Source organism: Halichoerus grypus, chromosome 7 (assembly GCF_964656455.1).
Source record: "Halichoerus grypus chromosome 7, mHalGry1.hap1.1, whole genome shotgun sequence".
In the NCBI taxonomy this organism is placed as follows: domain Eukaryota; kingdom Metazoa; phylum Chordata; class Mammalia; order Carnivora; family Phocidae; genus Halichoerus; species Halichoerus grypus.
In genome coordinates, this window is record NC_135718.1 from 98855654 (window position 1) to 98874036 (window position 18383).

An 18383-nucleotide genomic window follows, 5' to 3' on the forward strand; every position below is an offset into this window, starting at 1 on the left:
GGCATGCTGGCGGGAGGAGGGCTGAGGGATGCTGATGGCAAATCAGGTTAGGTTCAACACCAAAAAATGTAGTTCTATCCTTTGTCCAGTCCTTAGTGAAAGCACTTAGCACTTTCTGTTTTAATCATTAGACCTGCTAACCATACTCTGTCATCATCATCGCTGTAGTCCTGGTGCCTTGCACGGCACTTGGCACAAATCACAATGCTAAGCTACATTTTCCGAATGGATGGGATGAATAATTGGAAAGGGGAGGGGTAGAGAGCAAAAATTGACCCTTAACATTTGCAGCATAGTGAATGTTAACATTTTTATTCCTTTTATGATGAAGAGAGTACAAAGGGCTGGGGACAGAGACATCACAGGAGGAGGAAAGATAGTGTTACCTCTGCAAAAAACACCCCTAAACTATGCATAGAAGGGAAGTGGAGTCTCAGGGCAGCCTTTCCCAGGTGAGTTTGCCAGTAAGTCCCATGGCTGCAGGCATATGCTAGCCTTCCTGGGAATCCTGGACACATCTCCAGGTGCCAGTGACTCAAACTGCCCTTTCTATTCCCAAAGCAATCTGGCCACTCTTTCTTTCCCTCTAAGTTCCTAACACGAGTCCCATGCTCTCTGTCTTCCTCCTTGTTCCTGTCTGACTTGAGCCAGATTTGCATAGGTTTCTCTGAGTTCTGCATCATTGTCATTACTGGGTATGCCTACAATCTTCCTTCAACTCAGGAAGTTCTTCCAATGCTAAGGCTTTCAGCTCTGCCCAGACCCTTTTATCCCTCCATTTTACCTCCCTGTCCCCTCCCTCCTGGGGCACAGAACTCTGCAATTTGGACTTCCAGACAAGCATGGCTGATGTGGCTGGGGAGAGTGGGCACATGTCCCTTCAAAGCTTGGTGAGGACCCTTGGTTTCATTCAAACACACTGACCTGCAAAGAACCTTCATTGATTGCCACTTTCTTCAATTTCTGTCGTTCACTCCACTACACTGAACCTCTTCACAGATACTGCTCAGCCCCAGCCTTGCCTGTAGCTCACTTGGTAGCAAAAGCTGTGACAGGTGCTCTGGGAACCAGGCTTTTTTTCTGGCTGTGAGCATGCACACTGTCTATGCAGGGTGCAAGAAAGCCATCGTCAGTCATATAAAACGGTTGCTATGGAACATGTTGAAAGTGAGAACACGATTTCATTGTGGATTTTATTATAAGTGTGATACTAGTCAGAAAGGCCCAGAAAGCTGGTGCTGCAGCCACTAACCCGCTCAGGGAGAAGAAAAGAGGAGCAGAAACCACATCGGAGCTCCAGCTGATATTGACATCTGTGGACGTCCTCAGGTCTCCTGGCCCCCTTCCTCTCACCTAGATTTGGTGAGTGGCAGATCTAAACATTTGCAAATTCACAGTCATAGTCAGTCATCCGGCACATTATGAACTTCCACTGGCGATCCCTGTGGGGAGAGAGTCAGAAAGCCAATGCCAGTGAGAAAAATCGCTGCTGAGGGAAAAGCAGTGAACAACCTCTGGAGAACTTAGGAACCCAAGGGGCACCTGATCTCACTTTGTTCTGTAGTAAGTCTCTGGAAAACCATCAGGTAATCATCTGTGAGGTCAGGAGTTCTAGACCTCTCCTCGATCAGTGCAGGTGGCACCTTGCAGGTGACTGATTAGGTTCCTGGCTATGTGGAGGTCCTATTGGTCACAAGGGGTCAGCTGGCACTACCCTGAGTACCTCAAGGACAAATAGGTTACCAGCATTTATTTGCAAACAAAAGTTACATTAACTCCTTAATGCAATGTAAGTTAATGTAACCTATTTGCAAATAGGTTAACAGCATTAAAAGCATTTATTTGACACTGTCTCCATTCCATTGTAAAGAATCTTCTCTTAAATAGGCCACCCATTTGCTCATTTATTCTTTTACTGAGAACTTACCATGTTCCAGGCTCCATACTATATACGATGTGTAGCCCTCCAGAAAACACTATTATAGGGAAATAAAGTGAAGGGAAACAACTCTAAAAACCCATAAAGTGAAAAGGAAAATGTCTGCCATTCATGTGTAACAGAAATTGAATTGCATGTTTGTTCTAGAGGTCAGGCACGTTTATGAAAGTACATAGATTTGCTCTGTCTTGGAAAATGTGGTGTGGATACATTTCAATGAATGTTCTTTGCTAAGGGCAAGCCATTGTTCTTTGTTCACTCACTGAACAAAAATTTATTGAGTGCCTACTCTGCATGGTGTTCTTCCAGTGTAACATCGTTTAATGGCGATATGTTGATCGTAACCACTGTGCTCTGAGTGAGTTCAGTATATCAAGCATTGCAATGGTGTACAGTGTGCTCATTTAATCTTCACCATGATTCATGATTTAGGTGGAGAAGCAGACTCAGAGAAACATGTGACCTTCTTTAAGATAATGAGGTGACAACTTCAGATTCCAAGTGTGTTGAACTGAAATCTTGCTCTTCGTCTTATACTACAATACCCCCATAACTACATGCCCATAACCCCATCAGAGGACACGGCTGTCACATCCTTTGCAAAGTCCCAACAAAGGGCAAAAATAAAGAGTCATTCCATATATGATCACGCAAATCCTTCCAAAGCACAGCTGGGTCAGTTAATCTTTGAATTACCCTTCTCCCTTTCAACCTGCAAGGCTTCTTCCTAGGTTGGTTTATCTTAAACAACAACCAATACTGAGAAGGTCTCCATCCAGCCTCTGATCTGGAACGTGGGACTGACCCCACTTAGTTCTGGGAGATACCTCTTGCCAGCAGCTAGGGGACATGCTGGTCAGCCTAAGTCAGGCTTTGCAGTTCTGAGTCTGCTGCTCCAAGTCATTTGTTTACAATGATTAGGAAGAGGGTCTCCTGGTACAAGTCCTGAGAGTCTTGGTGTCCAACTATGTATTAGTATTTATTCCTGCAGCTGTCAACAGAGGACATGGCTTCTTTTAGATGGAGATTAGCAAATTGGTGGCGTGCATGTTTATCAGATGAATTTCATTACTGTAGGCAAGTCTTACTTATCTGTATACCAACAGACAGATAAGTAGGCTCTTAAGCCAGGCATTCACACTACTCTTTCAAGAGACTGTTAATTGATGCTGAGCAAATTTTAAACTTGGTCCTAAGAGAACCAAGGGACTCAATCAGGCTCAGTCTGATTTCTTTCCAGGACAGTGGCTCTCAAGCAGGGACACTTTTGCTCCCCAGGGGGATTTTAGTTGTCATAACTATGGGGGAGGGGAGGTTACTACTGCCATCTAGTGATTGGGGCCAAGGATACTGCTAAACATCTGGCAGGGCAGGACAGGCTCCTGCAACGGAGAACTTACCTGTCCCGGATGTCAATAGTGCTCAGGCTGAGCAACTCCGTTCCAGGAGGAACCCACTCTGATTTGCATATGGAAGGAAAGTCCCTGCCCAGTAGGTCCTGCACTGATGCTATTTCTCTGAGGCTGTGGCCTTAGCATCTTTCAGCAGAGCTGAAGGAACACATGCTGTGGATCTTTAAGCCACCGATTGTTAGTGACAACAGCAAAATCACATGGGCATGTTCATTTTAAACAAATGCATGACATGATAGCTCAGTTTTTCAAGGTTCTGGGTTAATCTACGTAACTGAAAAATTTCAAGCCAATAGGAATTGGATATTTTGATATGTATGCAGTGAAAATATCCAATTATATATATAGGCATATATATATATATGCAGTAGTAATTTTGGATGGTATTCTTTCTTTATTATATTCCTTCTTGCCTTCTTAACCAGGCAATGCAGAACTAATTTTCTTATTGACATGGAGACATCGTTAAGAATTCTGAATGCCCTACTGCACTGTTATCCAGTCTGCCCTTGGGGGCGACACACTTGCTAATTGTCTCCAGGCTCCCATGGTTTTGAGTTCTTAAGTCTTTCCTTTTCTTAAATATATTTTGTGTGCGTATTATGTCGTTTAGCTATTCTCACTGGTGAAGAGTTTCATTTTATGTATTATTTTCCCTGTTCATATTTTAGTTTTCTGCTTCTAGAAAATAGATAACTAAGCTACTTAAAAATGGATCTAAAATAAAAATGATTAATGTGTGAGAAATGAGGGGCTCTCTTAGGAATAAACATAAAGGTCTTTGTTTGTGGAGCCTGCACCATGTAGTGTGCCTTTTCAGAGCTATTTAATGTTTGTTCTATTGTTGGTTTTTTTTTTAAGATTTTATTTATTTATTTGACAGAGAGAGACATAGCGAGAGAGGGAACAAAAGCAGGGGAGTGGGAGAGGGAGAAGCAGGCTTCCCGGGGAGCAGGGAGCCCGATGTGGGGCTCAATCCCAGAACCCTGGGATCATGACTTGAGCTGAAGGCAGACACTTAACGACTGAGCCACCCAGGGCGCCCCTGTTTTTGTTTTTTTAAATTCTGGGTCATGTTAATTTGGTTAGGTGAGATGTCATTTCATTTGAAAACATAAATATCCCTGAAAGATAAGTCACATTCACATTCATCATAGTCCATTATTTAAGGAGTTAATGTAACTTTTGTTTGCAAAACATTTATTGGTGACTTTTCAGGAATTCATGTGCTATGTAAAGTGATTATCACCTGACTGAAAATACCTGAATTTATCGACACCTCTGTCTATACTAGTTGGGAGAAGAGTTCTCATGTTCTTATTGTTTTGTTTTGAGTGTTTGGGATAGGGTTGGGGAGCTTATTAGGAAAGGAGATGGAAGAAGTTTGTTTTGCCTTCTGGTTATGTAAATCCTCCCCTTTCCTTTCTAAGTATGGTGGAGTCCCTTCCCCTTCTCTTCTTTCCCTCCTTGCAACCCAAGATGGGGGTCATCTAGAGACCAGCATCGGCATCCGTGGGGTTCCAATTTGACAGTGGATAGTCCTTCAACCATTTTTGCCCTCTCCTCCTAACATTGGGTCAGAAAAAGTGCTCTTTGAAATCGAGTGAAGGGCAGAGCTTAGAACATCATGGGAGACCAAGATGAGGCTCTTCTGCTCTGAGTGGCCTGGAGCCCATCCTCATCTCCAAGGGTGAGCTATTCCATGAAATGGGTTTATGAGAATAGCTCCATTCCCATGGCCTTCCACCACCCAGGAAACTCTCAGTGAATTCTAGACCAAGTAGAAATAAAGTAGGGACACTACATCAAAAGCTAATGATGTAATGTATGGTGATTAACATAACACAATAAAATAAAATTAAAAAAAAAAAGAAAGTAGGGAAAATCCCGGATGTAAATTCCTGCTGACATGGTCCTTACTCAGAGCTGATCCCTGGCTCCTTTAGCTCCTAGCCCCTGGGAAGGCTCACCTTTCCACTGCAGAGAAAGTGGTGGTTGCTCCTCGCATATAGTAGTCGTAATTGTAGGAAATCATGTCCATTTCTTCCCCATAGTGGCCTGGATATTCTGTGGTCAGCCTATGCGGGAAGAATAAAAGTTTAGAGGAAAAAGATAAAACACACTATTATTACAAAGAAGAGATGGCATTTGAACTTCACGGGAAACCCAAGCCAGAGTTAGATGGCCTCCACCAAACCATTTCAGGCTATGAAAAGATGGGTGGTTTCCTCCGGCTTCTCCTTTCTTCTTGTCATTAAACTACGCACTGAAAAAGATGTAGATAACTCCCCAGGCCTTGAGGAAATATTAATTAATATCAATATTAGTCCATGCCATTTAAGTCTGCTGGAATCATGTTTCCAAACTATGGCTTGTGATTATTAGTGGATCATGAAATCAATTTAATTGGTTATTACCAAATGGGCTTTAAAAAAGAAAAAGTAGAGTAGAAAATATCAGAGCACACACTAAAGATATGTTCTTGTGTGTGTAAAAACTTTGTTTCAAATATACTGTGTATGTGTATTTATGATGCATATATGGCGTGATCGTTTAATATGTATTTTTTACTGTGAGTCATGATTAAAATGTATGAAAAATATTAAAGTAATACTTAATCCCCACAAAATTCCGCTTTTCCTTGGCCACCATTGTTTTGTGGCACCTGAAATAGTTCCTGCTACGTAGTATTTGTTGAATAAATAAATGGCCTTGGTAGAGTCACTTAATCTTAGTTTCCTGGTCTATAGAAGAATGAAAGTTACCTTATATGTTTGTCACTGGGACTAGTACAGATATGTGTGATGTGTAAATGGCAGAAGTTGAATCATAGGAACAATTTTGTTTCTTTTTCCCCCTTCTCCTTTTCCTTTTGTCCCCTCTAAGATTAAGTCAATTCCAGGCGTCTCTCTAGGTTTGCTGTGGTCCGCCTGGAATAAATCTAGAATCTCTTGATTCTCATAAGGGGATCTTTGGGACCAAAATAGTCCTTTCAGTGTGACTTGGGTCTGTCAAAGTCTTTATCTGTATCTCCAAGGCAGTTATTGAGCATCAGGAATTTCAACTGATTTGGGTTCATCAGGTCATTGTATGTTGTTGTTGTATATATGTTGATGATAGAAAGATGTTCCGCTATGTAGACTTAATATTGCAAGGATTGTCATGAAATCTTAAAAAGACTGATTTATAAACTGGAAGGTCTCCTAGGAGGATCTCAGTGCTTAGATGCAGCAAGATCAATGGTTAGCTCAAGATAACATGGAGTTAGCTAGAGCCCTGAAAGCCCATTCTCTAGGCTTACAATTGTTTCCTCACATTTTATAGCTGTCCTTGTTCTGAGACCTTTCTCAATACATAATTATGCTTCATTAGGATGTCAAGCCCAACCCAGATTGGGTTACATGTGTTTTCACTTAATGTGTTCATGAAGCGAAATAAGGCTCTGCTAATTCAGAAATCTATTTTGTGCTTCTAAAGAGACCTAGAACAAGGACTTCTTCTTTCTAATGAAAGTGTTAAATGACTCATAAATGGACTTAATAGGGCCTCACTTGGATCCCATTGATTTGTGATCCCTGAGGATTCTAACAAGTGCTAGACTAAAGTTTATCCAAAAAAGAGGCATTGGTGGGAAATGTGAATAATGCAAATTAGGATTAAAAGACATAGGGTAGGAGGTGTTTTCCTTACTTCAGGGAATACAAAATATTTTCCAGAACTTGGAAGCACTCTTGGGATTCAATGTATAAAAGCTAATTCCCAAACATTTTGATATGCTCTAAAGCAGAATCTACATATGGCAATACTGCACTAAACTAAATATAATTGCCAAAATTATTTGGAAATAACCAGTCTAGATATTTATTTTTTAAGTTTTTGCTGATTTGATGTCAGATTACTTGGTTAGTTAAACAAATTTGGAATAAAGTAGAAAAGAGAGGCTTGCATTTAAAAAAAAATCATGAAATTAAGCTTCAAAGGGGAATAATTTACCCAATACTTTAACTGGCATTCTCTATTGCTTCATTTTTGGCAGTGATCAGATACTGGCCCCCCGATTAACTCGACAGTTTGTCTGGAAGCCTCTCTGGGGGGTACTGCTATCCAGTAGATTCCTAGATTGCCCTAGAGAGGGCGTGGTGCATGCTCATTGGTACATTTCCAACTTGGTCTCAGCCGGGTTTTTGTTTTACTTGATTTTTGGTTGTTGTTGTTTTGTTACAAAACTGTGAGATGAGTTTAGCCTATCTTACAGAACCTTGGATTAAGAGGACCAGGGAAGGAATTTGGACATTGATGGAAATTATGCCTGCTTTATGAAACTAAAAACTCAGAGGAAAAATTGTCCAAATCATTAGTAGAAAGTGAACCTCGCAAAGACCATACATAGAGGGGACTGCTGTTTCAATATGATCTAAGATTCTGAGTTTTAGAACCAGATAGATGTGTCTCCATTCAGTTCTTGAAGACATCATGCACACACAAAATGTCTCAATAAATGAAAGCCCCAGTAATAGCACCTCCGAGAAAAAGCAGAATTTAAACTGTCAGCTAGACACTGAGATAGGGCATAGGGACTTGTCAAGAAATTAAAGGAGGCTATAAGGAAGTAGAAAATCAGGGTTTCATAAGCGGTGGCATTGGGCTTCCTGAGGGCGGGTGGGGAAGAGTTCTGTGTGGTTCGAGCTTCCTTGTGAATTACTAGGTCACTCCAGGCAGCTTTTTGGCAAAGCATACTTCGTACTAAGCATTGTCATACATTCTTAGACCAATTACAACAATCGAACAAGCCTTCAGCTTGGTAAGATGAAGGGAAGGGCCAGTCAGTAAGGCGCCTTTATTCAAAGCACTGAATGGGTATATAACTGAAGCTCTTCTTTTTTTTTTAATAGATTTTTTTTTATTTATTCATTTGAGACACAGAGATACAGAGAGAGAGAGAGAGGGAGAGAGCATGAGCAGGGAGAGAGGCAGAGGGAGAGGGAGAAGCAGGCTCCCCGCTCAGCAGGAAGCCCAATGCGGGGCTTGATCCCAGGGCGCCGGGATCATGACCTGAGCTGAAGGCAGACGCTTAACCATCTGAGCCACCCAGGCGCCCCTGAAGCTCTTCTTTTGGGATCCTTACATACCCTTTTCCAAAGAACTCGTGTGTGTGTGTGTGTGTGTATGTGTGTGTGGTGTGTGTGTTCGTGTGTGTGTGTATGTGTGTGTGTGTGTGTGGAGTGTGTGTGTGTGTTCCTCCTATCACTTCTGGTTGAGTGACTATTGGGGTACACTTTCTCACCCCATAATATTTTCTCTGCCAACTGCAGGCAAGACGAGACAGGACAGAGAACTTGAAAAGAGCTTGAGAAAAGCCTAGCAGGAACTTGATAATGTAGAACCACTTGTACAACTTCTTAGATGGGGTTGAATGCGATGGAAGAAAATTAAATAAATCTTAGGAGCTGAAGACAACCCAATCAAACTGAAGCGATTTTTAAGATTGATAGAAGATATTCTCATCTGAGATTCTTAAAGCACTGAAATTATCAACAGATCCGACTAGAATCAAAACATGGCAGCTGAGCGGTCTGTTATCAGAATCGGAGCTGCCTGCTGCTGAGAGATGTCCTAGCTCCTATGCTGTGAAAATTGGACAGAGCCAGCCCAGATATAAGTTCTCACACCCATTTTAAAGAGGGGAGTAGAGATACAATTTAGTTGGATAAAGAGTCCAGTTTTACTTGTTGTCAGAGGTTTGAGTGAGGACCAGTCTTAATAGTTGAAAGAAGGGGTTTTAAATCTATTCCTCAGAAGAGAGCGACTCAGTGTAAAATGGCATCAAAATCCACCTCTATTAGTGATTAAGGAGCAGTTAAACCTAGAGTCAAACTTCACAGCAGCAGGATCTGTTTGCCACATGCCTGATCTGCTGGCAGTGAGGACAACTGGATTACAGTCAGCCAGGATCACATCCTCCACCTTATCCTGCTTCGTGGGGGACCAGAGAAGCACACCCCACAGCCTCCCTACTGTAGGAACTGGAAGAACACCCATCATTTACACGTTAACAAACCAGAATGGGGGTGCCTGAGGAAGCTTCAGCTTTTCTCTAAACAAGTATAAACTGAGGATGTTTTCTGACCCATTCTTTGGCGAGCAACCCACGTTCAAATAACATTTTTGAGAAGCTTCTTCTGGTCAACCCAACCTCTAATTCTGTTTTGCCCCTATTTTCTCCACTTCCCAATCAGCACCTTATTTTAAATATCCTATTCTAATGTCCTGTTACTTATCAGCACCACGTATGTAGCATTTGATTAAAAAAAAAAACAAGATTCCTCCCCCCACCCCCAAACAAAACAACAACAAAAACCCCCAGGATCCCATAAAAGCATCTTGTTTCATGATGATGACCAATCTGGTGAGCTCCTTAAGGGGTCAGTGGTACCTGGCAGCATATAAACCTTAACAATCTAGTTCACAGTGGCATGGACGAGAAATTCAGCCTTTGTAGAATTTATGTGTTGAGGTTGGCTCACATTCTACTACCAGCTACAAGGAGTATGTCCCTCTCGGACAGGCAAATCAGTGAGAAGTTTTTAAATAAACAGAATTTGTTCATGATCAATCCTCTTGCATACTGCTTTTCCAGGGAAGCTAGCAGGAATGAGCATATTTCAGGTTAGACTATTTTGCTAATGGCCTGGCATCCCCAATAGGAGTTGCATCAGAACCTGTTTGAATTATTTTTGCAAAGGCGAGAAAAATAAGACCTAAATGCAGTTATGCATGAAGGAAAGCACCTGCAAAGGAGCAGCCACCTGGCTTCCCCTGCCAGAGAGCTGGGGAACTGACCCCGTGGGGCTGAATGTAGCCACCAAAGTGCCCTCCTCTGCACTAGGGAGAGACCCTAGACCCTGGGGGGATGAGAAAGAACCTTGCATGTTCATGTCTGTCTTCTAGCAGCATTTTGGAGATTTATATTTCAAATGGTTCAAATATGTATCACCACAGAGGGAAACACAGCTCCAGAGATATCTCTGACTTAAATTAGAAGGAGGAAAACCTCTAAATATTTTCTAAATTGCTCTCTTGGAACCAAGTTTCTAGCTCACCGTCCACGCCCAGGGCTGCTCAGCAAGCACATTTCTTTCCATCCCTACTGGCTTTCATCAGCCACATTACATCATGGTCACCTTGGTCCTAAACACTGACATCTCCAACATCTCTGCTCCAGCTGAAATAACGCCTTTCTTCTTTGTTTTCTCCCAGATGCTTACTGTGTTGTTACCTGATACTTCACCCGTGTGGATCTTACTTTCTCCTCTGGATTGGGAGAGCTCAATACTGTGCAGAAGGCATGTGGTTGGGAGGCAGACAGACCTGTTTGAACAGAGTTTGGAACTTTGAATGGGTTACAACTTCTGCACCTCACTTCCCTCATCTGTGTGAAAGTGTCATATTTTCTGTGTGTGAGAAGTGAATGAACTAACACATGAGCACATGCTAGGTGCTCAATAAATAAAAGTATCATCATCATTACAGGGAATGAATGGAATCAAAGTCTATAAATTGTACTTATTTTATATCCATTCACATTGGCTGGCTGATTAAATAAACTAATGAATGGAGGAATGAATGATTGTCTCTAGATTCCAGTAAAGGCAAGTAGCTAAAACGGAGTGTGGGTGTCTTTATCTCTATAATAACAGCTTCCAGCTTGCTCAGAGGAACCATCATAGAAGCTGCCCTTCTTACCAGCCTCTGGGCACAGTGCTGAGCGACACCTGACCAGGGGCAGGAGGCAACGGAGATGGCCGTAGGGGTGCCTATGATGTCATTCTTGTCCCTGCCATGATATCATGGGGGACTGGTCGTGCAAACACCACCCATCTTGTATTAAATTCTGAGCCATGAGGTGAGGAGTTAAAGATTAGCTTTGATCGAGGTTTTGGGGTGGAGAGAGGAGAAGAATGTTCTAGTTAGCTGATTTTGTTGTTGTTAACTAGAGCTACCTAGGAATTAAGAAAAATACTCCCCGGTGTAGGACTTGAGCTTCAGGGAGAGAAGGGAGATAGGCAGTGGAGGAAGTGACATGCAAGAGTCATCGGATCTCAAGGTTGGGAGAAAACTGAAATGTCATCTATGTTGATTCCGAGGAGTAACATTTTTTTTTTCATCAAAACATAATATGTAGTGAATCTAATGAAAGGCCACAGGTCTGGAGGAGAACCATGGAAAAGGAAATCGATGCTCAATTCAAAACCGTCGGTTCCCAGGACCCAGAGCCTGCGCCTGGCCAGCCCTGCACGTTGGTGGGGGACAGTCTAGTGCAGGGCAGGCAGCAGCTCAGCTGCTTGGGAACTGGGGAGTTATTACAAACAGGCTCTGAAGGGTTGCGGCTTCTTCAGTGACATGTGTTTGTGGTTTGCAGACGACTGGTCTAAGAATGTGAATTCTCATATATAAATAAATATGTGTAAAATTTACATATGCATCCAACCCAGTGGGAACTGTTTAGTGATAGCATATTTGAGTCTATCAGAAATTCACTCTCTGGCCAAAGTTCAGCGAGGCTGTAATATCCAATGAGAAACTTCTCAGTCCGAAATGAGAGCCGCACCTTGGTCCCCACCAAACAAATAAATCTCGTACTCATTTGGGAGTTGGTTGGATGATTTGTATTGTTTTCCTGCAAGAGCAGTGCCATTTCTGAATCCTTAAATGTTTGCAAACACAAAGATGATTGATGCTCATTTAGCTAGTTCAAAACACGGTCAGGCTCAGTGCTACAGAATGGCTTTCGAAGTGGGAGAGAAAAATGTCCCCACCCACACGCGTCCAGTTCCCTGGGAGGTAATTCAAGCCAGTTTAAGTGACGTGAGGGAAGGCTTCAAATAGGAATGTTATCAGCAGTTTTCACAGTGGGAAGGTGTGGGAAAACACTTCTCCCTCTGACGGGCTGTTAGAAGGATCAAACAAAATAATGCTTGTGACAGAATCCTTTTCAACTCTAAAACATCATCATATCAATGTCAGGTTTCACCACTGTTACTGTTTCTACGGGCCTGCAACATTCATTCAAAAAATTTATTAAGGGTCTCTTTTGTGCCAGGCAGTACGCTGAGATGCTGAAGAAATAAGATTTAATTTTTGCCCTAGAGGCTTCACGTAGTTTAGAAAGACATAATATAACGTCATGACTCAGGCAATTTAAAGATGCCACTAAAACGTCTAGACACCGCAGTGGGATAGTGAGTCATGCACTGCATACCATGGTGTATACTGCAATCTCATTCGGCTGCTTCTCCAAGTTTCCCTTTGAAAAAATACCATTTCCTTAGATAACCGCAGTGGCTCTCAGCTCTAACACCGTGCAGTCAGAAATAGATGCAGCTAAGCAAAGCCTTCCTCAGAGGGGACTTGCTTCCAAGTTGACTTGTTGTGTCTTTCTGAGTAATTCTCTCCTCTTTTCCCCCATGGGTCCTGCTGACCATTAATGACATGTCTCGGTGGTGGAGTGCGGGGGAGGGCGAGGGAGGCCATTGCAGACCAAGGCTCTGGGTAAGTTTTGCCACTGGGCTCTGAATGTCTCGGGTAACTGAGGAAAAGTTGCTCATCTTTAACCTCAGGACTTTGTTCCTACGTATATATTTCCATGTTCATTAAATTCTTAACATCTTAGCAATTGGTGGGCTGCATCTAAGAGAACTTGAAAAGTCATTTCTAAAGTACGTGAGCAGAAGGACATCCAGTGCTTGTGGGGAGCAGGAGGAGCCTGGAACCAGGCCCCCCCCCAAATGACCAATGGCCATCTGGAGCATCATTAGAAAATCAGTGGAATTTTGAGGCATAAAGATCTGGATGTCTTTTGGGTCTCAGCATTCAAAGAAACAGGGTAAACTTCAAGCAACAATGCTCAGGATAGTGATGCAGATCACAGACTCCATAGAGTCTGGGGACTCTGGGAAGATGAGCTATTTCCCCTTCATCCCACCCTTACCTCCATTCACCCCCACCTCTGCTGTTAGGCAATTTCTCCAAAACGAGTGAGACTCCGTTTCTTGCCTGCCTTGTCACCAAAAGCCTTGGGCCCTAAGTCCACTCCCTGTTGTTACTCTGTTTGGCCAGAAGCCAGGTGACCAGCCAGTGACTGTGTGACCAGTAGAGGGGCAGACTCTCCCACCTGTCTTGGCAGAGAAGCTGGTCCTCACAGTGATGGAATGGGCTCCCTCCTCTTCTGCCTGGGGGCAATGAGTCAGTGGCTCCCTAGTAGACTGTCCAAGTGGACCATCTCTTGTTTCTCTGCACGTCCCACTCCAGCCACTGGTTCTGCTTCCTGCAGGGCGATCCCACCCCTGACTGTGATGACCTTGGGTAGAGTCAGCCTTTGGAAGGCCTGTCTTTTAGGGAGGAGGCTGGGTCTACCCTGGAGCTGGGAGGGCTGCAGGGGACAGGTCAGCTCTGTGTGATCATAGCCAGTAGCAGTACCGGACATACACTATCTCATTTTATCCTCGCAGAATTAAGAAGTAGGCCAAAGTTATTCATTCATTCAACAAATGTTATTGAGTGCCTAATAAGTGCTTGGCACTAGTTAAGGGCTTGGAATATATCAATACAGAGATCTTTGCTTGTATAGAGTTTACATTCTAGGGCAAGGATGGGAGAGTGGGATTTAAAAACAGAGTTAAAAAACAACAACAACAAACTTTTAGAGTAAGTAAGTAAATTACATTTTCTGGGCCTCTTCACCTTATTCTGCATGCCCTTCAGAATCATTTATTCCAATATTTATTCAATAATTATCAAGCAGACACTACGTTCCAAGCATTACACTGGGCACTGGGGATGCAAAGATCAATGAGTTCCCTGTATGCTCCAGAGACTCCCAGTCTAGACCCAGTGTAGTACATTAAGAGCTGTAACAGACATCCATGAGGGGCAGAAACTAGGGCCCGCAGACACCTGGTCCTCCCACTGCCCTTAGGCTGTGCATCCTCCCCACAGGGCCCTGAGGTTTTCCTTTGAAGCCTAAGGGGAAATCTTGCTAATGTGGTAATGGATTAACTGACTATTAGTTTGTTGCTTACTCTTTCCGATAATTTATTTACATTTTAACTGGCTTTTAATGCCTCTCAACAAGGGAGGCAGATTTCACCGTTGGGGAGGCTTTCTGTTAGCAGACTGGGGACAGGAAAATTGGGGAAAGCCCTGCTTCTCAGGTCACAGCGGCAAGGCAGGCTCCTACCTTCTCTCCCCACTCAGTGGGTCCCAGTCGTCTTTAGGACCTTCACCCTGTCTTGGAAATCAGTTCTGGGCATCTGGATTGCCTTTTGCAAAAGCACCTTTGGTGTCAAGGAATTTTTAGGGCTTAAAACAACCTCAAAGATCTTTTGGTGGCCTTCAGGGAGTTTGAGGGCTCCTGGAAATTCTGTGTAAACTTTTGTCTAAATATGCTGAAGTGTATTTTCTTTTTCCTGAAGACAAGATTTATAGCTTTCATCAGATTCTCAAAAATCTCAGAGACCCAGCAAAGTTGGCCATCATTTTAAGTGATGGACTTGAGGCCCAAAGAGAAGGAAAGTGGCATTCCAGGGACAGCACCGTTAAGAGGGGGAGGAGGGGGGAGAGGGGAGGGAGGGGAAGGAGGGGAGGGGAGAGACAGGACCTCAAGTTTCTTGTCCCATCAGTGCTTCCTCCACACGACCCCAGCATGTGCAGGCTTTAGGTCCTTGCTTCGGGATCTGTCACAGTTCTGTCCTAACACCCTAGCCATGCCTGCTCACCTGCCGTGGTGGGGTAAGAACTGCTTTATGGGGGCAGCTTTGGAGAGCTGGAACAAGCCCCTGCTCCATCCTACAGCTACTGACTTTGAGCTCTGGGTTTACTATTTATCATTACTTTAAACAGAAAACTCAGCTTTTGGAGTTGCCTGTGCCGAGAGCCATGGTGCCCTGCTTGGGCATCCGTGGAGTAATACTGTCCGGTGGCAGAAGAAAGCATAACCCACAAGGCTGTCCTTTCTAGCACCACACTGCAGAGAGATAAATCCCTTGAGTGAGCCACACTTCAAACACTTCAAAAAAGTTGACACTTTGGATCCCTTTGTCCAAGGCAGAAATGCTGGGCTTGTTTTTAGACTGAAGAACTTGGGACAAGTTGTGTTGTCAACACCCATTGGAAGTTATCCGGGTAAATAAATATATACACATTTTCCTAGTCAATTTGAAAGCTAGGTCAGGGGATATTTGGCATCAGCCCAGGGATCAGGAAAGAGCAAAATTATACAAACTGGAATTACAAATTGATCTAGAAAACACTAGCCTCTTTCTTTGGTCTATAATTATAGACTATGTTTGCTACTCTGACCGGTGACAAGGAACAAATAGGTTCCCAAACAGGCCCAGCAGCCTTGGATGTGATGAGAAGTTATTGTGATAGAGGGAAAGAGTCCTGCAACAAGAGTCAGTAGATCTCAGCTCTAGGGGTGACACTCCCACGAAATAGCTGCATAACTTTGGACAAGGGACTTCCTTGTTCTATAGTTCTGTTTGTTTCTTCCTGCCAAAAGAGGGCTGTAGATGCATTGGCTTGATGAGCTGTGAGGTCCCTCCCAGCGAGAATATTATTCTAGCCTTTTCATGAATTTTGTACATTTGTTTCCTTCTATGTGCTACCTGCTGCATTCCAAACTTGTTCGTGACAGCCCAGGCTCATCTGAAGTCAGAAACGGGGACCAGAGCGCCCCCTCCCCCCACCAAGCTCCCCTCCAGCCCCAAGAGTCTTGAGGCGTTGTGTTTGGCTGCCAGGCTCACCAGCAGGAATACGGACATCTCTTGCTGTACCGACAGCAGTAAAACTGCCATTCCCGATCCAGCACGGACTCAAAGTAGCGGCTCTGGAACCCTGCCACCAGCCCATTGTTGGAGCACGTCTGGTACCTGAAGAGAAGAGAACAAGTGAACTAACGGCAAGGGCACCCAAGACCCCAGCTCCCACAGCTCCTGAGCCAGGCCGTGCTTTGACTGACCTAGGTTCCTGACAATTTATGCCTCTTGTTTTAGAGAAGGAGGGGAGGGGCAGAAGGAGAGGGCGAATCTTAAGCAGGTTCCGTGCCAGCACGCAGCCCCATGTGGGGCTCGAACCCAGGACCCTGAGATCATAACCTGAGCCGAAATCAAGAGTTGGACGCTTAACTGACTGGGCCACGCAGGTGCCCTAGTTTCTTCCATTTTACTGCAAATAATAAAGACTTTGCTATATTTGTGGAAATAACATATGTTCACCATTAAAATTCAAATGATTCAGAATATTTCAGCTGAAGGAAATTGGGGAGCGCAGCTCCTGGTAGACTTCTATGAATTTATAGTTAGAAGCAAGCATAAATGGATGGATATAGAGGCATCTAGACTTTTACAAATGCAAGATTGTATTATTTATGCTACTTAAAAGAGAATACACTTTATTTTACTTAAATTTAAAATAAAAAGAAGACAAAGAGAAACACAATGATTTGATGCACTTCAAACAACATTTCTTTTGCTCAAGAGCAGAGCCGTGGGAGTTTGCACGGGGCACTCATTCACTCAAGCCCCACGTACCTGCAAAGCCCAGGTGGGTGCGGCACTTGGTCCAGGGCACCCGGTGGGAAGCTGGGACCCCATCCCCAGGTTCTCACCACTTACCCAGGAATCTTCTTACTGCCCACTCGACTGTAAGCTCTACGTGGTCAGGGCGGGTTTTGCTTGGATTTATCCTCAGTGCCCACAGTGGGTCCTGGCATATGGAAGCACTCCTTACAGGGTGGTGACAGGAAAACTGACCTCAAATTCCCTGTAGGGGTCTTTTTCCTGTCTTATATGCTCTGTTCTAATTCTTCAAAGAAGGTGACCCCTCCTCTCTCATCCACAGACCCTCCCTGCGGCCACCGGCATTGTCACTCTTTCTTTCTAGCTGGGCTGCTGATGCCTCTGGGGGTCAGCCCCTTTTATCTTCATAGCACCTTCCTAACTAAGCATTGGCTTTAGACAGTGTGATCATTTCTTCCTTTGTCCCACCTCCAGTACTACTTTCTCCCATCCCTGCCCCAAATCCCACCAGTGCCCAAAGTTTGCCACTTTCTGCTGGATGATGACGATGCTGTTGTCCACCCGGCCTTATGCGGGGTGGGGGTCTCTCACAAGTCCTTCCAAAACCAGTCCTTAGCTCCATCAGGTTCTCTGCATGTCCCTCCCCCCCACCCCCAGCCATTGATCATGCTCCCTCTCATGAGTGAGCAGAACAGGGGACATGCCTATGTGTCATGGCTTGAAAACTTCTGGAACACAATCCCGTTTTCCAAGTACAGATAAGTTCCCAGGAAATATAACAGATAAAGTAAGAATAATTGCTCTGTGCTGATAGGTGACAGGGACCTTGCTGACACACAAACTATAGAACCATCGGTGGTTTCTTTGTAATTGCCAGAAATGATCTTGTGGATCTGATGAAACTAGATATTAAATATATTCCATGGCTCTGATTGGAAGACATCTGTCCTCTTCATTCATTTATTATTCATTTATTTATTCATGCATACCTACACTCAAATATGCATGTATTTATTTGTTCATCCACTCAACAAGCTTGTACCCAGCAATTCTTCTGTATCAATCACCACGCTTCCATGCTGAGGGCAGTGAGGGATGGGCTTAGTATTTGGCCAGTCACACGTATTAGCCGTATTAGCCCGAGGTGCCTGTCCCTGGGACTTGTAAGAGGTTCTGACGGACCCTAGAGAGCTCAGCTACGGGAGATCAGGAATGCAGATTAAAATGTGCATTGAGACCCATGCCCTTGACGCACTAGCCTTCTTTGCTCTACCACTGCTCACAGCTCACCAGGAGTGGTGCCACTTTGGAAAACACCTGGCACATTTGGGAATGTGATTGGAATGGAGTGTTCAGGTCTGGGACAGTGGATAGTCCAAGATAGTCTATTATATCCTAATTCTAGCAGTGTGAGTGAGAGCTTTTCAAGAGAAAGCACTAAAAGTTGTAAACGAA

At 43.9% G+C, this 18383-nt stretch overlaps 1 protein-coding gene across 1 annotated transcript in view; it reads right to left on the reverse strand.

Moving 5' to 3' along the window:
• Positions 1–296: 296 nt before the first annotated feature.
• Positions 297–18383, reverse strand: part of DPT (dermatopontin) — a 28006-nt gene continuing 9919 nt past the window's right edge. Inside the window, exons 2-4 of the mRNA XM_036092775.2 lie at positions 16155–16280; positions 5322–5429; positions 297–1442 (exon numbers count right to left, since the gene is read on the reverse strand). Of these exons, the coding sequence (XP_035948668.1) occupies positions 1376–1442; positions 5322–5429; positions 16155–16280 (301 nt within the window). The 3' untranslated portion in view covers positions 297–1375. The remainder of the gene's footprint in view (positions 1443–5321; positions 5430–16154; positions 16281–18383) is intronic.